The sequence below is a fragment of the Neofelis nebulosa genome, chromosome 5 (assembly GCF_028018385.1).
Source record: "Neofelis nebulosa isolate mNeoNeb1 chromosome 5, mNeoNeb1.pri, whole genome shotgun sequence".
NCBI lineage: Eukaryota > Metazoa > Chordata > Mammalia > Carnivora > Felidae > Neofelis > Neofelis nebulosa.
In genome coordinates this window covers 44,008,801-44,034,457 of record NC_080786.1, presented here as the reverse complement: position 1 = coordinate 44,034,457, position 25,657 = coordinate 44,008,801, and the positions used below count along the sequence as shown (strand labels likewise).

The window sequence follows — 25,657 nt, the reverse complement described above, 5'->3', positions numbered from 1 at the left end:
CACCCCAGGGTTCTGAGATAACAACCTTCTGACAGACACAGCCAAGTGGATAAGCTACTTGGTCCCATCTAGATTCTTCTCTTCTTTCTTGCAATGCTCCAAGTCAGCTAAGCCTCTCCTGGTGGGCCCTCTGCTCTTCTTGTGTCACCCTAGTTTGTGCTGCTGTGACACATTTCTGGAGTGCAGAAATTCTCAATTGCAGCATTATTCAAAGTTCACTTTTGAGTACCAGCTCTGGAATCACTATAAGATTTGCAGTGTTAAATGACCCTGTCAATGGCTGGTTGCTTATTAGCCCACAGTGCTTATTTAGACAGTCCTGAGGCTCAGCGCATTCTCCCTACTTCCTGCCACTCAGCAGCTTTATGGGAAGGGTAACTGTCACAAAACAGGACAGAAATGTGGACTTCCTGACCTTCTCTGCATTGCAACATAAAATATTTACTCCCACTGGCCAGGAGTATTACTGTTTAACCATTTCATTTCACCACCAATATAAGTGGTGCTAAAAGTATACATTCTGGACTACCTGAGCTGCGCGCGCGCGCGCGTGTGTGTGTGTGTGTGTGTGTGTGTGTGTGTTAATTAATTAATTAATTAATTTGGTGGGAATGGGGTAGACTTACTGAAAAAAGTGACTTCAGGGATTATTGCTGTGATCTGGTCACTGTCCTCCCATCTCTCAGGGCTGAGTTTGAGCATGGAGTAGAGAATGAGAAAGAAGGAAATGCTCGGAAAGCTATTGGCTCATACAGTGGCTTTGTGCCATTCTCCCTTTGGGAGTATGAACTGCTAAATGATGTCCCCTCCAAGCAGAACATTTGGGAATAGGAGTCCCTCTGGACACCAATGTTTAAAAGGAACAGCATCTTGCAAGGCACAGATTTTGGCCAGTGTTCCTCTCAGTGGACATGAGGGCACAATAGTTAAAGGTGGCTCTAGAAGGAGGTCTTGGGGCATACCGAGCATTGGAACTCAGTTTTCTGTATCAGGGCAATTAGTTAAGATTATTATAAGCTGGTGGGAGAAGTATCTCTATGCCTTAACTTAGTAGATCATTTCAATTACCATTCGGACAATAGTCCTCCCAGACTGAGGTTTTACAGGTGAGGAAACTGAGGTTAAGTTTCTTGCCTGATATGACGTGGTGCCATCAGATTTTGGTCTTCATCCTGCTGTCTTCCCTGGTACTTACTATTGTCCTTTTCTGATTTTTTTTTTCCATAGCACTTGTTGCTAATACTAGCTGTTTCTCTCTTCATTTGTACATTACCAGTCTCTTGCAAGCAGAACATAAGCTGATGAAGGTAGGGTTTCACATCTGCTTTATTCACTGCTGTATCTGCAGCACTTGGAACAGGGTCTGGCACACAGTGGGCTCACTCACTAATACTTATTAAATTAATGAATTATGCAAACATCAGGGTTCTTTCTCCTATGCCAATCTATTTCTATAAATAACTTGGGACAAATACATAAAATGCATTGAAGGATTATATTAACACAAAATGTGCAGTGTTACAACCAGGATTTTCTGTTAATAAACTTGTATTCACTTAGGGTAATAAACCCCTATTTACTAAGACCAACCTTTGCCTTTGAAAACAGATCTACTTATGTCTGCTTTCTTTAATGATAAAACAGAATTATCACCCCCTGTTATGCTCTGCTAGTTATTTTGCATATAGTAATGCAGAATAATTTGGCAAACTTTCTATGCATATGTGTTAAGAGCATACAAAATAGATAAATCCTTCACAATAAGATTCTTATTGTGGGATACTTAAATTTGGCATGCTAAATATCATACTTCATCTCATCAAGTTGCAATCAAGTATTGTTAGCCATTTCAAAAGTAAAGAGTGACACATTTTAATCCATTTTGCCTAATTTCCTCATGATTTATTAACAGTTCACTGCGAGCAGGGCGCTGTACTGTGGCATATTGTTCGAGGAACAAAGGGAGCATTTAGAGATGATTTTTGCCCTCCTGGAATTTACACAACAAATGGAGGAAAGCAGAGTTATGCACACTCTAGCGGCTCCAACAATAACTGTTGGCTTTTTTATTTGTAATCAGAGAAGCCTGGCAACAGAAACCTTTTTTTTTTCCCCCTGGGCTTACGAGAACTGAGCCGAAGTGGGAAACGTTATTTGCTTTTACGAAACAATTTACTTTTGTGCAACCTGAAGATGTGTCAATCAAGCAAATAAAGGAAGAAAGCCTTATTTATAAAATTGCCTGCTTCTGATTTCACTTTGTTGCTTCTCAGGCTCCACGAGGGAAAAAAAAAAAAAAATGAAGATTTTGCTGCTGGGTCTTTTTCTACTTTTATATAGTAACTCAGCCTGGGCGAAAGAGAAACATTACTACATTGGGATTATCGAAACAACTTGGAACTATGCGCCTGACAATGGGGAAAAGAGACTAATTTCAGTTGACAGGTAAGTCACTATTTTTATTGTGTACAGACCAAATTTATAAGTTATCAATTAAAAAATAAAGGGAAGAAGATAAAATGTTTTATTAATTTGTTGTATATGGAAACTGCAAAATGTGGGCTTGAAATCCGGGAAACTAATAAAACTCCTCTAAATTCCTGGGCGCGTTTTGGTAGGGGCGGGGTGGGAAGGCTGCTCGACTGATTTCCCCTTGGTCCTGGGGGATCTGTGTGGGCTTATTACCTCCTCCGGTCGATATTGCATCTTTCATCAGGGTTCAGTCTTCTTGTCTGTTTGTGCAGAAGTACTTTAATTTAAATAACAACAGTACAAAATGTTATGTTGATTATACCACTTATTGATTATTAGCAGGTAAGACTAAAATGATTTTTAATCCTTTAAAACATCATTTATAGAAATCAAATACAATTTTAATAACCATGACTGTGCTTGAGACTTGTTAGTTGACTCGCAGTTAATTAAGTTTCTCTCTCTCAGCGTTAGCATGCTAATCTGGAAAATGGAGATCACAAAACTACCTCATCAGGTTCTTTGAAGAGTGGGTGCACGTAAAGCTCTTAGTACAGTGCGAAGTACATCAGACATGCACAAAATATGTGAGATAGCTATTGTGATGCCCCCCACCCCCGTCAAAAAAAACTCTGTAACTTAAATGTTTTCGTGTTTCAGGTGAAAGCCCTCTTATTTCAAGCAATAGTCAGCATACAATATAGAAAAGCATGAGTATAGCTCTTGATGTTTTTATAATGAAGTTTATACTGAGGTCATCAGTCTTAATGCCAATTAAACATTTATCACCAAACCCCATGTTTACTACTTTTAAAAATGCATTTTAGGGTTGCCTAGGTGGATCAGTCAGTTGAGCATTCAACTTCAGCCCAGGTGGTGATCTCGTGGTTCATGAGTTCCAGCCCTGCATCAGGCTCTGTACTGACAGCTCAGAGCCTGGAACCTGCTTCAGATTCTGTGTCTCCCTCTCTCTCTGCCCCTCCCCAGCTCATGCTCTGTCTCTCTCTCTCTGAAAAATAAATAAAAACATTACAAAAATTTTTAAAATGCATTTTAATGCTGATAAAGCATAAATGAACCCAATGACAATCAGCTGCTAAGATTGTATCTTTAAAAACAGCTAAACAAGTATGCCAATCTTCATAATTGTTGGTTCTATTGATGGGTATATGCTATTCTCATTCATTTTATGTATTTTTGACATTTTTCACAGTAAAAAAATAAATACATAGCTGCTAATAATATCTGTTAAATTATTAATTTAGTAATATACAGTAAGCAAAGTTTCTGACCTAAAAATAACTGATTGTAAACAAAACTAATACATCCTACAATAATTTTTTTCTAAACCTGTGCTTGAGAGGTAGTATTCTCTTCTTAGGAATAGGATCTATTTTCATGACTTCACCAAATTATTTTGTATGAATGCAAGATTTTCCCTGATTAAATACAATGTAAATTATACATGGTTTCTATAGGGAAACGAGACACATTAAAAAAAAAAAAAGTCTGCTTTACTCCAAGCCCCCATCCACCATTCTTCTGCTATTACTCATGATTAAAAATCAAATCAGCTTTACTGAGCATAAGCGAAGTGCAAGACATTGCTCCAAGCATGCTTTAATGAAGAAGTCTGTAATACCAGAAGCTAGAGAAGACAGAAGAGAGAGGGAGTTTATTAAGAACGGGGCCAGGAGAGGGGCGCCTGGGTGGCGCAGTCGGTTAAGCGTCCGACTTCAGTCACGATCTCGCGGTCCGTGAGTTCGAGCCCCGCGTCAGGCTCTGGGCTGATGGCTCGGAGCCTGGAGCCTGTTTCCGATTCTGTGTCTCCCTCTCTCTCTGCCCCTCCCCCGTTCATGCTCTGTCTCTCTCTGTCCCAAAAATAAATTAAAAACGTTGAAAAAAAATTAAAAAAAAAAAAAAAAGAACGGGGCCAGGAGGGACGCCTCAGTGGTTCAGTCGGTTAAGCATCCGGCTTTGGCTCAGGTCATGATCTCACAGTTTGTGAGTTGGGGTCCTGAGTGAGTTCCAGCCTCGTGTCGGGCTCTGCGCTGATAGTACAGAACGTGGAGCCAGCTTCACATTCTGTGTCTCTCTCTCTGCCCCTCCCCTACTTGTGGTCGCTCTCTGTCTTTCTCTCTTAAAAATAAATAAACATAAAAAAATTTTTTTAAAAGAATGGGGTCAGAGGATTCCTTTGGTTTTAAATATTCTTGTGTCTTGTGTGTGTTTAGGGAGGTTTTGCAACATTGGTTTGATCATCCGTGGCTTCAAGGACAGCCTAGAATCTTTGGACTCTAGATGGCGCTGCTCACTCTGCCTGTGATTTTTTTTTTTTTTTTCAATTACATCTAACTGTGACTGTTGAACACAGATTCAGCAATTTCGCCAACACTATGCTAAACTTTTTGTATACATGAGTTTAGGTAGCAACTTGTTTCTCCATTCTTTGTGTCTGATTACCAGCATGTCCAGAGGTTTTAGTTTCTTCGGGCTGCTATAGCAAAATACCACAGAAGAATACAGAAATGTATTTTGCAGTTTTAGAGGCTGAGAAATTCAAAGTCAAGGTACCAGCATGGCCATGTTCTAGTAAGAGCTCTCTTCTTGGTTAGTCCTGGTTATAGTAGCCTATTCACTGTGTCCTCACATGGTAGTAGAAGCTACAAATCTCTCTGGAGCATGTTTTATAAGGCCCTAATCCCATGTATGAGGGCTCCATGTTTATGACCTAAGTGCATCCCAAAGGCCCCATCTCCTAATCCACCATGTTAGAGGTGGCCCTAAACCTCCAGAACCTGTCTGTATGGTGAGCGAATACTCTGTGATCTGTGTTATATTCAGTGGTGTAGTTGACTTTAAAATAGGGAGATGATCTGGGTGGGCCTAATCTAAACCAAAGAATTCTCTAGAAGAAGGAGAGAAAGAAGAAAAGAGATTTGAGGTGATTCAACAAACTGCTGCTAACTTGAAGACAGAAGACGCCACTTGAGAAGGAATACAGGTGGCCCTGAGGAGGCGGGTGAGGTCCTTGGCTTACAGCTGGCCAGGAAGTGGGGATTTCAATCCTACTATCACAGTGAGCTGAATTCTGCCAATAACCTGAATGAGCTTGGAAGCAGATTTCTCCAGCTCCTCAGATGAGTGCTCAGACCAGCCAACACCTTGATGTCAGCCTTGTGATAACCTGAGGGGAGAAGATAGTCATGCCATGCCAGACTTCTGACCCACTGAGCTGTGAAACAATCAGTGGGTGTTCTTTTAAGCTACTATGTGACAATTTGTTATTTGGCAATGGAAAACTAATGTCCTGTGTCTCAACCGATGAAGATAAGAATCCAGAAACTTTTCCCATTACCGACATTTCAGTAATCAAGTCTAAACATAAGCCAAGACCATTCAAGTACATTCTGAATTTATGGGAAGATGTAACTTTATTATCATCTTACTGAGTCAGTAAAATTTTTTTTTAATTCCACTACCATTAAAAACTCACTTCTGAGTCTGAATCTGCCAGAAATTATAAGAGTTGGCTATAGGATTCTAGAAGATGGGGGGATAAAAAGGTGGGATATGATTACTGAGAAGGAGACAATATCTTTGTAATGAATAGAAAAGAGCATGTTACAATTGTCAACAGAAGGATCTACAATTAACGTGAATGATTTGCTTGATTCAAAGAACAACTATAATAGATTCTTTTGACTGAATAACTGGCAAACTTACCGCAAACTTCCAGTAACTGACCCTAGTCCCCACACTATGTTCTTGAAATTAATGTTTATTTTGAGAGACGGAGAGCGCAAGTGGGGGAGGGGCAGAGAGCAAGGAGGACAGAGGGGTTCTGCGCTGAGAACAGTGAGCCTGATGTGGGGCTTGAACTCACAAACTGTGAGCTAATGACTTGAGTTGAAGTCTGACACTCAACTGACTGAGTCACCCAGGTGCCCTTGAAATTAAATAGACACCTCCTAATGACCTTTTGATGTTCCTTTGTAGACAGCACATAATCAAATAGACCTCCCCCAAAGTATCACATGATGTGAAATATTTCCCAATTTTGTCAAGAGTTCATTTTGTTTAAAAAAAAAAAAAACAAGATGGGAAACATTTTGCATACTGCCGTGTATATAAAAGCAATTCCAAATGTTAAAAACTCTGAATATAACTTCAGATCAACTACTTTAAAAGCAATTCTTGCCTCCCCCAAATCTCTGTGTACAAAGAGTGAGCCCTGAAGATTGGGCAATGCTTGTCCTGTTTCAGGAGGTGATTAATATGGGATAAATGTGCAGTGAAGGCATTCTGGCAAAGCCCCCTGAATTTTATTGGAACAGGACGTGACATATTCCCAAATGTTTCAGAGTCATGTTCAGAAACTATCTATACACACTGTATTGAATGAAGCCTTAAGAATTTGAGGGCTGGGCGCCTGGGAGGCTTATTCGGTTGAACCTCTGACTTCGGTTCAGGTCATGATCTCACGGTTCATGAGTTCAAGCCCCACCTTAGGCTCTGCACTTACAGTGCAGTGTCTGCTTGGAATTCTCTCTCTCTTCCTCTCTCTGTCCCTCCCCCGCTTGTACACATACTCTCTCTCTCTCTCAAAAATAAATAAATACACTTTTAAAAATTCAATAAAAAAGAATTTGAGGGCTATTTTAAAACTTTGACCTATGTAAAATGTGTATCAACAGGGCATTTTAGAACAAAGATTAGAATCTCTATTTAAATATCACCAGGAGAGGCACCTGGGTGGCTCAGTCAGTTAAGCATCTAACTTTGGCTCAGGTCATGATCTCACGGTTTGTGGCCTCTCACCCTTTGTCAGACCTGTGCTGACAGCTCAGAGCCTGGAGCCTGCTTCAGGGTCTGTGTCTCACTCTCTCTCTCTCTGCCCCTGCCCCACTCACATTCTGTCTCTCTCCCTCTCTCTCAAAAATAAACGTTAAAACAAATTTAAATTTAAAAAAAAATCACCAGGACTCATCTCCTAGCAATAAGAGATGCTGGAGAAAAGTCACCCTCAGATGTGAATGGGCCTAAGACTGAGCGGGCCAGGGTCGTCTGGTGACAAGAGAGGAATTCTGTCTTTGCACTGTGAGCTTTGCTACAGCCATATGCCAGACTAACACTGTACTCTTGCTAACCTCCTTGCACCACTGAGTACTGCAGGAATCTGCTTTCAATCTCAATGGTCTTCAGTGCCTCAGAATTTTGCTGTTGTTAGAACATCCACTTGTTAAGACCATTTCTGTTAATACGAATGCTGCAGCTTTAAAGAATTCACACCCCTGTCCTATTTTCCCGTGCATTTGGATGCCCTTGAAGTCTCTCTGAGCCTTCCTGAATCCATTTTTCTATTTCATTCTAACAAAATGGAAACCACAACAATTAGAAAGTGGAACCAACTGAGAGAAATAAAACAAAGGATGCCTCTTCTTTGTTTTTCTAACTTCCAGCTTGGCTCCCTTCCCATCAAAAGGGTTCATTTTTCGGTGAACAATCTGGAATCCTGGAGTTAACACAATCCAGGAAAAGTGGGGTCTTTGGTATGTGGTGCCAACGATGAGATCCTCATGGTCGATGTCCTCTGGTCAGTCCAGTGCGTGGTGCTCTGCTGTTTCCAACACCTGCTGCCACTCAAACTCAGCCTCCAGGACCACCACTGCCTCCGGCACTCAGGCTTAATCAGATGTCCTCATGCAACTATACCAACAGAGGTCTGGCCGCCACCAGGGTATGGCCTGGAAACAGATCCTGCCACCCTTCTGTCTCACAGTCCCAAGAAATCCCACTGCCTTTGGGATTAGGCAGCTCTCTTTTCCTTCACTTCGGAGCCTCCCACTCAGGTTACCCATGAGCCCAGAGCGGCCTGCCTGCAATAGAACACAGCTGTGTGTTTGTTAGAAACTATGAATGTCTGGGCCCTGCCCCAGAGGCAAGCAATCAGAATAAATGGGGCTGGGGCTCAGGAGCTTGCATTTCCTCAAGGGGCTCAGTAGATTCCTACGCGCATCAAAACTTAGGAGCTACAGCTCTAGAGTTTTGAAAAACTGGGCCTTTAAACTTTGCAGCAAGGGAAGTCCAGAGCTTCCAGACAAGCCCTCCTCTCATCTTGAAGAAAAGAAGGAGAAGTATTTCTCACTCTTTCCGAGGAGCTTACAGCTGAGGACACAAAGTTTATTCTTCAGTCAGATCAGCCGGCTCCACAGGAGTTAAGAAGAAATGGTGAGGCATCAAAGATCCCTGAGGTGAAAGTCCGCAGCACACACACTCACACGAAGAAGCACAACCCCCAGATCATCAGCCTGAGTGTTAGCATTTTTTATTCTATCGGAGGAGATCCCATTTGTGGAGGGGCTTGCCAAAGTCCAGGTTTTCGGTGAGTCCTCCTAAATGGGTAGATGGTGTTACTCACCAACAGATCCCAATGAGCTACTTAGAGCCTTTTGTTAAGGACAGCCTAAGAATCACTTTAAAAGTGTGATCACCAAACCCACTTTCTTTCTTCCCTTTTCTTTTCTTCCTTTTTCCACCCACCCCCGCCCCGCACTACAATTTACTTTGCTAACATTTTTAGAAAAGTTTCGAGCAACTACTAATCAGCCACAAAGCAGAATATAAACATTCACTAGTCAAACATTTTCGGTAGCAAGGGATTAAAAGAACATAAGGGTAATTTGCAGCCAAAGGTAATTTTAAAACCCACATACACTGCACACATCAATTCCGATCTTGATTTAGTGCTGCTAAAGGAAATAAAAAATGTAGGATTAGTATAGCATCATTAATTTTATGTATTTAGGAAAACAAAATATATACACACTCTGAAGTCTCAAATATCAGGACTCACTGCTTATAAACTCATTTTCTTCCGGTAGCTGAAAGAGTAATAGGTAGGTAAGGTCTTAACTGCTTTACTCTAACATTTTACTTTCACTTTGTATTCGACTTCATAATGTTTCTGTATTGTAACATAAAAATCCTGTAGAAAAATAGTCTGGTGAGATACACCATATATTAATGGTGGCTTCACACATGATTTGCTGCTATCACACCTGATGCGGGACGCCTCACTTACTTAAAATAGGAGGGTAAGTGCCAGCTCACCTCTTCATTTTTGGAAGCACCCCTACAATAACAGGCAAACATTTGATGTGATGTGGTCATTAATTTCTCTTTAATTACATGAGATGTTATAATGTTATCCCCAGAAATGATGGCTTCTGATAGAGTTGTCTTCTTTTCTTTTGCAGGGAACATTCAGATATCTATCTTCAAAATGGCCCAGATAGAATTGGAAGGTTGTATAAGAAGGCCCTTTATGTTCAGTACACAGACAGAACTTTTAGCACAATTATAGAAAAACCTGTCTGGCTGGGGTTTTTAGGCCCTGTTATCAAAGCTGAAACTGGAGATCAAGTTTATGTTCACCTAAAAAACTTTGCCTCTAGGCCCTACACTTTCCATCCACATGGAGTAACTTACCATAAGGAACATGAGGGTAAGTTCAGCTCATATTCTAGCTGGAATTTCCTCGTAATTTTCAGTAGGAGCACTTTTTTTTTTTTTTTTTTTTTTTTTTAAACATCTAAGATTATGGCCTCCCCTCCTGGAGAAGATGTGTAAGTGTGTTACTATGCTGTGTTTCCCTTGGTTGCACTTGCTTGTGTGAAAGAACTCTTGGGTAGACTATACAGTGAGAGGCAGCGAGAGCTGGGACTTCCCTACCAGTGCCTGGCAACTCGCCAGCCAAAGAGAATGAGAGGACTAGGCAATGTGCATGAAGGCCTAGAAAAGGCAAACATCCAGAGGGAAGAAACAGGACTCAAGATAGGGGTTGTCTTAACTCTAAAGTTCCTACATGTGACCATACTGTGGTCATTGTCACGTAGCATCCTAACTCTGGATTAACTCTGTCCTACCTAAGGCAGTCTGAGTAGCCTCTTGCATCAGTCAAATGGTACACATGGCTGGATGACCCGAGTGGCATCTGAGATACAATTAACGGAAAGGTCATTTGAATGTAGGACTTAGAAACCTTAAAGATGGTACAGGAAGAACAAAGAATAGCTTTGGTGTCTGTGATATCATTTTTAGTACTTGTTGATGATAATGATAAAAAGAGGTGGGGTTTTGTTATGGATAAGAGCGAGGACTTTGAAAGTAATAGACAAAGCTTCAAGTGCAGCCTTGTCTTTCACTGGCTGAATAATGATCTCAGCTAAGTTACTTAAATTCTCTGTGCTTCAGTTTCCTCATATATAAAATAGGGACAATGATATACATGGTAATAGCTCAATGAATGTCAGGCATTATCATAAGCAAAAATGCGGAGACCATGTTAATTGAAATTATAAGGATTAAGTTTGGAAATTAAGATAAAATTAGAGCTTTAAAATTATTAGTTTTCTTTTTTACAGAGGCTTTGCTTTAGAAGGTGAATGTTTTGACCATATATTTTTATTTGTTTTTCTGAAACAAATAGTTACATTCATAGCTTAGAGGCTGACTGCTATCTTATTTCTTTTTTACAAATTCATGGCATAGTAGGGTATTAATCATTTTTAAGGCATGGTAGTTATATTGTCTTCATGCTAAAGGAAAAAAACAGTTCTTATCCTTTAGAGGTATATATTCAAGTATTTATTAGTGAAATGATATGATGCCTGGGATTTGCTTTACAATTAATTTGATGGTGATGGGGTTAAGAGTGGGTGGGGGTGTAGATGAAACAGGATTGGTTTTGGGTTTATCATTATTAAAGCTTGGTTGATGGGTAAATGAAAGTTCATCATATTATTTCCTCAACTTTTACGTATTTTTGGAAATTTCCAAAAGTAAAAGTACAGAATTTTTAAAAATCCATAGTTAGTTGATGGGCGGAAATTTGGCATCCTATAAGATGTCTCAAATGATAAGAGAGAGTAGCCATTTTGTTCATACTTCCATACCATGACCCCAGAGCAAAAGTGGTTCTTTACACTGCAAACCAGAAGTCACTATGCTCTATTACTACTCCCTTAAGATTCAGTAAGTATTCAGTAAGTTAAAAAATAACAACCAAATTTTTGGTGAAGCTTCCAGACCCCCTAGTCATTAGCCTGTCACACTTGTGTGTTCAAATAGGACATCACTACACTCCCAAAGGGGCACATACTACAAGTTGAATACACGTTTGCCAAATAAATTAATGGATCATCTATTCTCTCTTTTAAGTTCAAATACATTCACTTTGTAACTTCACTGCGTATTGCTTTTTAGGGGCCATCTATCCTGATAACACCACAGATTTTCACAAAGCAGATGACAAAGTGCATCCTGGTGAGCAGTACACATATGTAATGAACGCCACCCAAGAGCAAAGTCCTGGTGAGGAAGATAGCAATTGTGTGACCAGGATTTACCATTCCCACATTGATGCTCCAAAAGATATCGCCTCAGGACTCATCGGACCTTTAATATTCTGTAAAAAAGGTAAATTTTTTCATTGTTGCTCACAGTGTATGACCAACAGGCAAGAGACAGAGGAGTTTGTTTTTTAACATAGAAGTCAAATCTTCTGTGTTATGACTGAGTAGGTAAGGTTGAGAAGGAGTAAATCTAGATTAAAAAGGGGAAAAGAACAGGGCAGGAGAAGAAGAAGAAATAAATGGAACAAGTATTCACACCCATTACCACGCTGCAAGAAACATGCTCTCCTGGAAGATAGGTTTGCTGTATCCAGTTTCCAACAGTGGTGTTGAAGAGATGTGTGACTTTACCAGAAGTGGCTCCCTTAGTGGCACTCCATGGTGCTAGATCTGTAGTTATCTGCATTGCGTTGGTAAATATAATATCACAGTAACTATTTCCAACATCATGAAAAAGACAATGCAGCTCAAGAGCTTGAAATCCAGGGGCATCTGAGTGTCTCAGTCAGTTAAGCATCAGCTCAGGTCTTGATCTCACAGTCATGAGTTCAAGCCACACATTGGGCTCCACACTAGGCATGAAGCCTACTTAAAAAAAAAAAAAAAAAAAAAAGAGCTTGAAAGCTAATTCTCACTTGAACAATAATGAGTTACCTTCAAAGACTTATTGTCTTAGTTTGTGGATGTATGCACCAGAAGATATACACACAACTTTGAATTCCAACCTTCTCATTTGCCAAAAAAGCATTGAATAGTTACGTGGTCAATGGGCACCCAGATAAATGAGTATCTGCAAGCTCAGGATACTGAACATAAAGTTTCCTGGTGTTTCCATCTGTAAAACAAGTGACAAATCCAGATTGGGGGTGTATTAGAAAAGTAAAATTTTAAAGCTATAAATCACCTGCTAAAAATACATGTAAAGAGTAACTTCTACTAAAATAGTAATTTTCACTTCAGATTCTCTGGATCAAGAAAAAGAAAAAAATATTGACCAAGAATTTGTGCTGATGTTTTCTGTGGTGGATGAAAATCTCAGCTGGTACCTATATGACAACATTAAAACCTACTGCTCTGAACCAGAGAAAGTTGAGGAAGATAACGAAGATTTCCAAGAGAGTAACAGGATGTATTGTAAGATTACAGAAAGCGTGTTAACTTAATCTTATTTTTCTTGATCCATTAAGTCTGCTAGATCTATTCCTTCACATGAATAAGTAGTGTGTTTCTAATCTCTGGCCCTGATAAGAAAGCATATTAAACCTGCAACTTCATATTTAGCTAAACAGATCAAATCAAAACTCTGTGCCAGGTAAAACTGGATACACCAAATTGTTCCCAAACTAATAAGGAGAAAACATCATCAATTTTGGTTTAATGTATACCTATGTTATATTTATTTATATGTTTGTTTATTCTCCAAACTCATTCTAAAATTTATTTGAGGCCGCCTACAATTATTAAACTAAATGCTGAAAATTATCTTTATATCATAAAGCATTGAACTACACTTAAAATAGCTCAAACTACAGTTCTAAAAGGTATTTCTTTTATATATACATTGTCCCTCTGCATCATTTTTTTTCTATCTTTTAATTCACTTTATTTCTTCTAGAAATGCTTTCTTTACTGCCTAGGCTCCTCCTTAATTCTCAGACTCAAAATAATGAGCTTAGTAAGGTTGTCTATCACTCAGAATTTGCATAAGAAATTAAATCTCTTAACACCAACTAGACCAATAAGTATGGCTTTTTGTTTGTTTGTATTCAGCTTCTTCAAAATTACCTTTACTCAGAAACTGAGAATACAAAAATAACTACCAAAGCAGAAAGACAAACTAATTAACAAAGTACAGATTTTTCCCCCCAACTTTTATTTCCGGCTGGAAGGTTCTCTTTCTATACTTCAATCCTGCCTTTGTTATGCACTAACAAAATAGATGTTAGAAAAAGATACTCAAGGTCTAGTCTGGATAGGTCCGGTTGTACCTCTGTTGTATCACATACATTCATGGTGCTTCCCAGAACCAATTTCTGTCTTATCTCTAGGACCACCCAGTTTGAATAGTGATCCTAGGTTTCTTTATTTTATTTTTATTTTTTTATATGAAATTTATTGTCAAATTGGTTTCCATACAACACCCAGCACTCATCCCAACAGGTGCCCTCCTCAATGCCCATCACACACTTTCCCCTCCCTCCTACCCCCCATCAACCCTCAGTTTATTCTCAGTTTTTAAGAGTCTCTGATGGTTTGCTTCCTTCCCTCTCTGTAACTTTTTTTCCCCCTTCCCCTCCCCCATGGTCTTCTGTTAAGTTTGTCAGTATCAACATAAGAGTGAAAAGATATGGTATCTGTCTTTCTCTGTATGGCTTATTTCACTTAGCATCACACTCTCCAGTTCCATCCACGTTGCTACAAAAGGCCATATTTAATTCTTTCTCATTGCCATGTAGTATTCCATTGTATATACAAACCACAATTTCTTTATCCATTCATCAGTTGGTGGACATTTAGGCTCTTTCCAGAATTTGGCTATTGTTGAGAGTGCTGCTATAAACATTGGGGTACAAGTGGTCCTATGCATCAGCACTCCTGTATCCCGTGGGTAAATTCCTAGAAGTGCTATTGTTGGGTCATAGGGTAGATCTATTCTTAATTTTTTGAGGAACCTCCACACTGTTTTCCAGAGTGGCTGCACCAGTCTACATTCCCACCAACAGTGCAAGAGGGTTCCCGTTTTTCCACATCCTCTCCAGCATCTATAGTCTCCTGAATTGTTCATTTTAGCCACTCTGACCGGCGTGAGGTGGTATCTCAGTGTGGTTTTGGTTTGTATTTCCCTGATGAGGAGTGACATTGAGCATCTTTTCATGTGCCTGTTGGCCATCTGGATGTCTTCTTTAGAGAAGTGTCTATTCATGTCTTCTGTCCATTTCTTCACTGGATTATTTGTTTTTTTGGGTATGGAGTTTGGTGAGTTGTTCATAGATTTTGGATACTAACCCTTTGTCCAATATGTCATTTGCAAATATCTTTTCCCATTCCGTTGGTTGCCTTTTAGTTTTGTTGATTGTTTCCTTTGCTGTGCAGAAGCTTTTTATCTTCATGAGGTACCAATAGTTCACTTTTGCTTTTAATTCCCTTGCCTTTGGGGATGTGTCAAGTAAGAAATTGCTGTGGCTGATGTCAGAGAGGTTTTTTCCTGCTTTTTCCTCTAGATTTGATGGTTTTCTGTCTCACATTCAGGTCCTTTATCCATTTTGAGTTTATTTTTGTGAATGGTGAATGGTCTTCTGCATGTTGCTGTCCAGTTCTCCCAGCACCATTTGTTAAAGAGACTGTCTTTTTTCCATTGGATATTCTTTCCTGCTTTGTCAAAGACTAGTTGGCCATACTTTTGTGGGTCCAATTCTGGAGTCTCTATTCCATTGGTCTATGTGTCTGTTTTTGTGCCAATACCATGCTGTCTTGATGATTACAGCTTTGTAGTAGAGGCTAAAGTCTGGGATTGTGATGCCTCCTGCTTTGGTCTTCTTCTTCAAAATTACTTTGGCTATTCGGGGCCTTTTGTGGTTCCATATGAATTTTAGGATTGCTTGTTCTAGCTTCAAGAAAAATGCTGGTGCAATTTTGATTGGGATTACATTGAATGTGTAGATAGCTTTGGGTAGTATTGACATTTCAACAATATTTATTCTTCCAACCCATGAGCATGGAATATTGTTCCATTTCTTTGTATCTTCTTCAGTTTCCTTCATAAGCTTTCTATAGTTTTCAGCATACAGATCTTTTACATCTTTGGTTAGGTTTATTGCTAGGTATTTTATGCTTCTTGGTGCAATTGTGAATGGGATCAGTTTCTTTATCTTTCTGTTGCTCTGTTATTCGTGTATAAGAATGCAACTGATTTCTGCACATTGATTTTATATCCTGCGACTTTGCTGAATTCATGTATCAGTTCTAGCAGACTTTTGGTGGAGTCTATCGGGTTTTCCATGTCATCTACATGGAATATCATGCAAAAAGTGAAAGCTTGACTTCATCTTTGCCAATTTTGATGCCTTTGATTTCCTTTTTTTGTCTGATTGCTGATGCTAGCACTTCCAACACTATGTTAAACAACAGTGGTGAGAGTGGACATCCCTGTCGTGTTCCTGATCTCAGGGGGAAAGCTCTCAGTTTTTCCCCATTGAGGATGATATTAGCTGTGGGCTTTTCATAAATGGCTTTTATGATGTTTAAGTATGTTCCTTCTATCCCGACTTTCTCAAGGGTCTTTATTAAGAAAGAATTCTGAATTTTGTCAAATGCTTTTTCTGCATCGATTGACAGGATCATATGGTTCTTATCTTTTCTTTTATTAATGTGATGTATCACATTGATGGATTTGTGAATATTAAACCAGCCCAGCAGCCCAGGAATGAATTCCACTAGATCATGGTGAATAATTCTTTTTATATGCTGTTGAATTCAATTTGCTAGTATCTTATTGAGAATTTTTGCATCCATGTTCATCAGGGATATTGGTCTGTAGTTCTCTTTTTCTGCTGGGTCTCTGTCTGGTTTGGGAATCAAAGTAATTCTGGCTTCATAGAATGAGTCTGGAAGTTTTCCTTCTCTTTCTATTTTTGGAACAGCTGGAGAAGGATAGGTATTATCTCTGCTTTAAATGTCTGGTAGAATTCCCCTGGGAAACCATCTGGTCCTGGACTCTTATTTGTTGGGAGATTTTTGATAACTGATTCAATTTCTTCGCTGGTTATGGGTCTGTTCAAATTTTCTATTTCTTCCTGTTTGAGTTTTGGAAGTGTGTGGGTGCTTAGGAATTTGTCCATTTCTTCCAGGTTGTCCAGTTTGTTGGCATATAATATTTAATGTTATTCCCTGACAATTGCTTGTATTTCTGAGGGATTGGTTGTAATAATTCCATTTTCATTCATGATTTTATCTGTTTGGGTCATCTCCCTTTTCTTTTTGAGAAGCCTGGCTAGAGGTTTATCAATTTTGTTTATTTTTTCAAAAAACCAACTCTTGGTTTCATTGATCTGCTCTACAGCTTTTTAGATTCTATATTGTTTGTTTCTGCTCTGATATTTATTATTTCTCTTATTCTGCTGGGTTTGGGGTGTCTTTGCTGTTCTGCTTCTATTTCCTTTAGGTGTACTGTTAGATTTTGTATTTGAGATTTTTCTTGTTTCTTGAGATAGGCCTGGATTGCAATGTATTTTCCTCTCAGGACTGCCTTCGCTGCGTCCCAAAGCGTTTGGATTGTTGTATTTTCATGTTCATTTGTTTCCATATATTTTTAAATTTCTTCTCTAATTGTCTGGTTGACCCACTCTTCTTTAGTAGGGTGTTCTTTAACCTCCATGCTTTTGGAGGTTTTCCAGACTTTTTCCTGTGGTTGATTTCAAGCTTCATAGCATTGTGGTCTGAAAGTGTGCATGGTATGATCTCAATTCTTGTATACTTATGAAGGGCTGTTTTGTGACCCAGTATGTGATCTATCTTGGAGAATGTTCCATGTGTACTCGAGAAGAAAGTATATTCTTTTGCTTTGGGATGCAGAGTTGTAAATATATCTGTCAAGTCCATCTGATCCAATAATATATTCTGTTGCTTTGGGATTCAGAGTTGTAAATATATCTGTCAAGTCCATCTGATCCAATAATCATTCAGGGTCCTTGTTTCTTTATTGACCATGTGTCTAGATGATCTATCCATTGCTGTTAGTGGAGTATTAAAGTCCCCTGCAATTACCACATTTTTGTCAATAAGGTTGCTTATGTTTGTGAGTAATTGTTTTATATATTTGGGGGCTCCTGTATTCAGTGATAGACATTTATAATTGTTAGTTCTTCTTGGAGGATAGACCCTGTAATGATTATATAATGCCCTTCTTCATCTCTTGTTACAGCCTTTAATTTAAAGTCTAGTTTGTCTGATAGAAGTATGGCTACTCCAGCTTTCTTTTGACTTCCAGTAGCATGATAGATAGTTCTCCATCCCCTCACTTTCAATCTGAAAGTGTCCTCAGGTCTAAAATGAGTCTCTTATAGACAGCAAATAGATGGGTCTTGTTTTTTTTATCCATTCTGATACCCTATGTCTTTTGGTTGGCGCATTTAGTCCATTTACATTCAGTGTTATTATAGAAAGATACGGGTTTAGAGTCATTGTGATGTATGTAGGTTTCATGCTTGTAGCGATGTCTCTAGTACTTTGTCTCACATGATCCCCCTTAGGATCTCTTGTAGGGCTGGTTTAGTGGTGATGAATTCCTTCAGTTTTCGTTTGGGAAGACCTTTATCTCTCCTTCTATTCTAAATGACAGATTTGCTGGATAAAGGATTCTTGGCTGCATATTTTTTTCTGTTCATTACATTGAAGACTTCCTGCCATTCCTTTCTGGCCTGCCAAGTTTCAGTAGTGAGATCCGTCACGAGTCTTATCAGTCTCCCTTTATATGTTAGAGCACATTTATCCCTAGCTGCTTTCAGAATTTTCTCTTTATCGTTGTATTTTGCCAGTTTCACTATGATATGTCGTGCAGAAGATCGATTCAAGTTACGTCTGAAGGGAGTTCAATGTGCCTCTTGGATTTCAATGCCTTTTTCCTTCCCCAGATCAGGAAAGTTCTCAGCTATGATTTCTTCAAGTACACCTTCAGCACCTTTCCCTCTCTCTTCCTCCTCTGGAATACCAATTATACGTAGATTATTTCTCTTTAGTGCATCACTTAGTTCTCTAATTTTCCCCTCATACACCTGGATTTTTTTGTCTCTCTTTTTCTCAGCTTCTTCTTTTTCCATAATTTTATCTTCTAGTTCACCTATTCTCTCCTCTGCCTCTTCAATCCAAGCTGTGCTAGTCTCCATTTTATTTTGCAACTCTTTAATAGCATTTTTTATCTCCTCCTGGCTGTTCCTTAGTCCCTTGATTTCTGTAGCAATAGATTCTCTGCTGTCCTCTATACTGTTTTCAAGCCCAGCAGTTAATTTTATGACTATTATTTTAAATTCACTTTCTGTTATATTGTTTAAATCATTTTTGATCAGTTTGTTAGCTGTCGCTATTTCCTGGAGTTTCTTTTGAGGGGAATTCTTCCATTTTGTCATTTTGGATAGTCCCTGGAGTGGTGGGGAACTGCAAGGCACTTCCCCTGTGCTGTCTTGAATAACTTGCATTGGTGGGCGGGGCCGCAGTCAGACCTGATGTCTGCCCCCAGCCCATTGCTGGGGCCATGGTCAGACTGGTGTGTACCTTCTCTTCCCCTCTCCTAAGGGCGGGATTCACTGTGGGGTGGCGTGGCCCCTGTCTGGGCTGCTTGCACACAGCTAGGCTTGTGGTGCTGGGGATTTGGCGTATTAGCTGGTGTGAATTGGCAGCATGCACAGGGGCGGGAGGCGTAGGCTCAGCTAGCTTTTCCTTTGGTGATCTGCTTCGGGAGGGGCCCTGCGGCACCAGGAGAGAGTCAGACCTTTCGGAGGGATGGATCCACAGAAGCACAGCGTTGGGTGTTTGCGCGGTGCAAGCAAGTTCCCTGACAGGAACTGGTTCCCTTTGGGATTTTGGCTGGGGGATGGGCGAGGGAGATGGCACTGGTGAGCGCCTTTGTTCCCCGCCAAGCTGAGCTCTGTCGTCCGGGGCTCAACAACTCACCCTCCTGTTGTCCTCCAGCCCTCCCGCTCTCTGAGCAGAGCTGTTAACTTATAACCTTCCAGATGTTAAGTCCCGCTTGCTGTCAGAACACACTCCGTCTGGCCCCTCTGCTTTTGCAAGCAAGACTCGGGGGCTCTGCTTTGCCGGCGGGCTGCCCCTCCACCCCGGCTCCCTCCCAGCAGTCTGTGTAGCACACACCGCCTCTCCACCTTTCCTACTCTCTTCCGTGGGCCTCTCATCTATGCTTGGCTCTGGAAAATCCATTCTACTAGTCTTCTGGCAGTTTTCTGGGTTATTTAGGCAGGTGTGGGTGGAATCTAAGTGATCCGCAGGACGCCGTGAGCCTAGCATCCTCCTACACCGCCATCTTCCCAACATTTTGGCATATAATTTTTCATAGCATTCCCTGGTAATTGCTTGTATTTCTGAGGGATTGGCTGTAATAATTCCATTTTCATTCATGATTTTATCTATTTGGGTCCTCCCCCTTCTCTTTTTGAGAAGCCTGGCTAGAGGTTTATCAATTTTGTTTATTTTTTCGAAAAACCAACTCTTGGCTTCATTGAGCTTCTCTACTGTTTTTTTAGATTCTATATTGTTTGTTTCTGCTCTGATATTTATTATTTCTCTTATTCTGCTGGGTTTGGGGTGTCTTTGCTGCTCTGCTTCTATTTCCTTTAGGTGTGCTGTTAGATTTTGTATTTGAGATTTTTCTTGTTTCTTGAGATAGGCCTGGATTGCAATGTATTTTCCTCTCAGGACTGTCTTTGCTGCATCCCAAAGCATTTGGGTTGTTGTATTTTCATTTTCATTTGTTTCCATATATTTTTTAAATTTCTTCTCTAATTGCCTGGTTGACCCACTCATTCTTTAGTAGGATGTTCTTTAACCTCCATGCTTTTGGAGGTTTTCCAGACTTTTTCCTGTGGTTGATTTCAAGCTTCATAGCATTGTGGTCTGAAAGTGTGCATGGTATGATCTCAATTCTTGTATACTTATGAAGGGCTGTTTTGTGACCCAGTATGTGATCTATCTTGGAGAATGTTCCATGTGCACTTGAGAAGAAAGTATATTCTTTTGCTTTGGGATGCAGAGTTCTAAATATATCTGTCAAGTCCATCTGATCCAATGTATCATCCAGAGCCCTTGTTTCTTTATTGATGCTGTGTCTGGATGATCTATCCACTGTTGTAAGTGGAGTATTAAAGTCCCCCTAGGTTTCTTTAAAGGGTCTTGGGCCATTCTGCCTTCGAATTTTTAGGTCTTTGTGGCTCCTGTACTGGTCCTTACTATCCTTCCCCTGGATTTCTTCTTTTTGCCGTCACATCTCTTCCAATTTTGACTTATAATCTCTAAAAAAAAAAAAAAAAAAAAAAAAGCTTTCCTTGTGTTCTTATGACACAAGGAATTCATGTTCACTGTAGAGAATCAGCAAAGTCCTAACATGCAAAAAGAAAAAATCGAAATTAATATTACCACTATCAACATGATATGTGATTGATTATGAAATAACATTCAGTCTTTCTAAAATTTACTCTATGTGTGTACATTTTGTATATATGCACATATATATGCATTCATTATATTTACAAATACCCATATATACATACTAATACACAGCTAATGTGTATAGCTTATAACAGAGAAAAAATAGGTTTCATCTTCATTGTTGTGTTCATCTGCTAATGTGTTGACAAAAATTCTGAGACTGAATTCAGGTCCAAAATAAGAGTGCTATGATTGATTAGCAATGTCTGATGTAGGTACGGAGGAAGGAATAGCAGTACATGTGCCAGGTATTTTCCAGTCCAAATTGATATCTATTTCTAAAGAGATGACTATTACCATCCCAGGCACCAATGTTTTTAATCACAATCTTGACTTACAGCTGTGAATGGATATACTTTTGGAAGTCTCCCAGGACTCTCCATGTGTGCAGAAGACAAAGTAAAATGGTATCTTTTTGGCATGGGTAATGAAATTGATGTGCACTCAGCTTTCTTCCACGGCCAAGTGTTGACTAATAAGGACTACCGTATTGATACAGTCAATCTCTTTCCTGCTACCCTCTTTGAAGCTTTTATGGTGGCCCAGAGTCCTGGAGAATGGATGCTTAGCTGTCAGAATCTAAACCACCTGAAAGGTAAGGCATCTTTATCTGAAATGAGCTTTCGGCCAAAAAAAGAGTCATGTATCTGTTACACTACTAATGGGGTGATAACTGGGAATCAGAATCTAAAAGTAAATAAAATTTTTTAAAAAAGAATCTAAAAGTTAAATATCTTTAGAATAATCTGAGCTTTGAACTGGTAACTTAATTTTATTCCTATGATGGTATGCATCATAATATAATAAAAAAAAACTGAAAGACTAGAATTTTACAAAGTAATGAAATATGAAAATATATTAATTTGAGAAAAAGCATAACTGGCCCTGAATTACTCTTTTGTCCTAAAAGTATAGGTACACACTGAGAAGTATATACAACTTCTTCACTTTGTAAAATACACAATATTGTAAACACCAGAAGATTTATATACTGTGCTGAAAAGTAGTTTGTTTGTTTGTTTTAATTTGGTTTTATCAAACACAACCAACTTTGTTCTTTGAGTCCAGCTACTCCTTGGTTCAACTTGCTAAATACCTCCTTCATCTCTTCAACATAAGAACATTCCTTGTTCTTGAAAAATACTAGTTTGTAATATTGATCTCCTGAAGAAACTAGCTTTAATCTGGGTCTTTTGGCATGTTACTCTGACCTTCAAATATAATCTCACTATTAAATGTCACCTTGGTCTCCGAAGACCCAGCACAGCAGGTACATAACCATTTTGTTTTGTCCAAGAACAGTAATAATATATGCTCATTCTATTCCTCCTCCTCCACTCCACCCCGTCCCTTAAAATATGGCAAAGTCTCTCTTTATTACTTGTCTTTTAATGTGTCCTTTTTTTTTCTCATCGAAAGACATCCCAAGTGAAACCCCACAAAGATTGGTACAATATTTTTTGAAAAATACTAGTGCTTAATATCTCTTCTCTGTGCCATAAGGAGAAGTTTTACTGCTCAGATTTTCCATCAGTAATTTATTTACAACTGTTTACTATCATTTTTATATTGTTTCTAGCTGTCTATTTCTTCAGTTTCCATCTGTCATTTCATCAGCGGTGTTTACAAGGCAATAGGAGGGAGAAACATTGGCTCCATTAACCAATGTCTCCTTCCATGTGATTTTCAGCTGGTCTGCAGGCCTTTTTCCAGGTACAAGACTGTAACAAGCCTTCACCAGAGGACAGTATCCTTGGGAAAAATGTCAGGCATTACTACATCGCTGCTGAGGAAATCATCTGGAACTACGCACCCTCTGGAATAGACACCTTCACCCAAGAAAATTTAACAGCACCTGGAAGGTAATTCAGAAGAAGGGCTATTATTTCAAAGTATGCCTCCCTAAGAAAAGAAAGAAAAGAAAGAAAGGAAGGAAGGAAGAAAGCATAAAAAACTGATTCAGCAATTAACATTTTAATTGGTACCTGAAACTGAGTAAATAGACTGCTAAATATTTACTAAGGTGTTTGGTATGAGTCCAAGTTTGAGAAATATGACTTTTGAGTCCACGAAAAAATGGATATAAAAAAGTTATCAGATAGTCGACAAAATCCTCAGAAAATACTGAACATAATTAGACTAATTAATTTATTTACTTTTCCTTCATGAAAACACAACATTGTGCAATCCAGCAGCATTAAGTACATTCACAAGGTTGTACAATCAACACTATCTGTTTCCAGAACTCTCATTGTTCTAAATAGAAAGTCTGTATCCATTAAACAGTAGCTCTCTAATCCCTGATAACTTCTACTTTCTGTCTCCATGAATTTGCCTCTTCTAGGCACTTACTACAAGTGGAATAACAATATTTGTCCCTTTTTGTCTGGCTTATTCCACTTAGCATGTTTTTAAGGCTCATCCATGTTGTAACATCTATGAGAATCTCATTCCTCTTTAAGACTGAATAATATTCCACTGTATGCATATACCACATTTTATTTATCCATCAATCTGTTGATGAACATTTGGGTTGCTTCTACTTTTTGGCTATTGTGAATAATGCAACTATTAATGTTGAAAGTACAAGTATTGTTTACATCCCTGCTTTCAGTTGTTTTGTGTACATACTTAGGAATGGAATTGCTCAATCCTATGACAATCCTATTTTTAATTTTTTGAGGAAGAGCCGTACTGTTTTCCACAGTGGCTGTTCCATTTTACATTCTTACCAGTAATGTGCAAGGGTTCCAATTTCTCTACCTACTTACCAATATTTATTTTCCATTTGTAAAATAATAGACATCTTCTTGGGTGTGGAGCTCTATCTTATTGTGATTTTGATTTGCATTGTCCTGATGACTAGTGATGTTGAGTATCTTTTCATGTTCTTGTTGGTGTTTGGAGAAGTCTGTTCAAGTCCTTTTCCTCTTGTTGAGTTGGGTTCTTTGTTTTTGTTGGTGGTGGTGGTTGTTAAAGTATATGACTTCTTTATATATTCTGGATATTAATCTCTTATCAGATACATTGTTTGCAAATGTTTTCTCCCATTCATTAGGTTTTCTTTTCACTTTCTTAATAGCGTCCCCTGGGGTACAGCAGCTACTCCTGTATATGTCTAGTGAGTTCCACAGCCTCCCAGCCATTCTTCCCTGCTCAGTCTTCCTTTCCTACTGTCCATTAACCATAAAGCACCCAAAGTGATCTTTTAAAAGTGTTGATGAAATTATGCCACATCCCTGTTTCAAGTCTCTGCTCAAATATCACCTCCTAAGAGATGCCTTCTTTGCCACCTATCTACTTGGAAAGGTTAAGTAACTTACTCAATGATGCATGACAGGTCAATAGCTGGGCCTGGCTCTACCCAGGTCTCTGATTCCTGAAGCAGAAATTTAAGTCCCAATCTACACTGACATCCAGAGGCAATGACTCCAAAGCTGTATCACCAGCCCAGAAGGCTCTTGTAAATTGCAGATTTGCATTTTTAATTGCTTAAAAACACCCTGCTTAGATGAGGTTCCTCCAAATCAGCATGTCCACATCTGAACCATTGTTTTCTCCATATACCTGAATTTCCTCCTCTCTGTGAATACTATCATTATCCATCCATCAGTGAAGCCCCAAACCTGAGTACCGTCATTGACTCCACACTTCCCACTCCCTCCTTCTCTCCTCATCAAGTACTATCTCACTATATCCTAAACATCTCCAAAAAGTGTCTATTTTTTCCTCACCTGAGGGATCCTTTTAAAACACTAATCCTAAATGTTTACATATTTCAAAGCTTTCCCACTGCTCTGGGATGGAGTACTGAAATTTTAGCAAGGTCCTGCTGTCCACCCCCCATCTTTCCAAGCCTCATTCTCTCTCTTCTCTCCCATTCTCTCTCTTTTGCCCTGCCCTGCACACTGTGCTCCTGCCATATTTTGTAAAACATGACATATTCACTCTTTCCTCTGAGTCTTCCCATAGGCTATTTCCTCTTTGTAAACACCCACCTCATTCTCCCCCCACCACCTATACTTCATCTTTTTTTCAAATGTTTATTTATTATTTTTGAGAAAGAGAGAGAGAGAAGGGGGGCGCAGAGAGAGAGGGAGACACAGAATCTGAAGCAGGCTCCAGGCTCTGAGCTGTCAGCACAGCAGGGCTCGAACTGAACTGCGAGATCCTGACCTGAGCCAAGTCAGTTGCTTAACAGACTGAGCCACCCAGGTGCCCCTATACTTCATCTTTTTAACTCTACTTCTCTTCTAGATAGTTTTTAAAAATCATTTTCTTTGGAAAGCCTTTGGAGCCTCTTCCTACCACTTCCCCCAACCCCAGGAAAACTGCTGCATAACACCCTGTGCTTATTGCATGTTAATTGTACATGCAATTAATAATATTGATATTAATATCAATGTTATTACATTGATTGGCTCACAGTCTGTCTTCTCTGTCAAGTCCATGTGGACAGGGATGGGTCCAGCTTACTTATGGTTACACCATCAGCACATACCAAGGTTCCTGGCCAAAAGCATGTGTCCTCTACATTTATTAAATGGAAGAAGAGA

General features: G+C 39.3%; 1 protein-coding gene across 5 annotated transcripts in view; it reads left to right on the top strand.

The window, feature by feature from the left end:
• Window positions 1-2,106: 2,106 nt before the first annotated feature.
• Window positions 2,107-25,657, top strand: part of CP (ceruloplasmin) — a 72,241-nt gene continuing 48,690 nt past the window's right edge. For 4 of the 5 annotated variants that reach the window (XM_058730163.1, XM_058730162.1, XM_058730166.1 and 1 more), the window contains exons 1-6: window positions 2,107-2,445; window positions 9,732-9,979; window positions 11,740-11,952; window positions 12,849-13,022; window positions 21,442-21,696; window positions 22,792-22,963. In XM_058730163.1, coding sequence (XP_058586146.1) covers window positions 2,300-2,445; window positions 9,732-9,979; window positions 11,740-11,952; window positions 12,849-13,022; window positions 21,442-21,696; window positions 22,792-22,963 — 1,208 coding nt within the window. In that variant the 5' untranslated portion in view covers window positions 2,107-2,299. The remainder of the gene's footprint in view (window positions 2,446-9,731; window positions 9,980-11,739; window positions 11,953-12,848; window positions 13,023-21,441; window positions 21,697-22,791; window positions 22,964-25,657) is intronic. The other variant, XM_058730165.1, reaches the window with a different exon arrangement.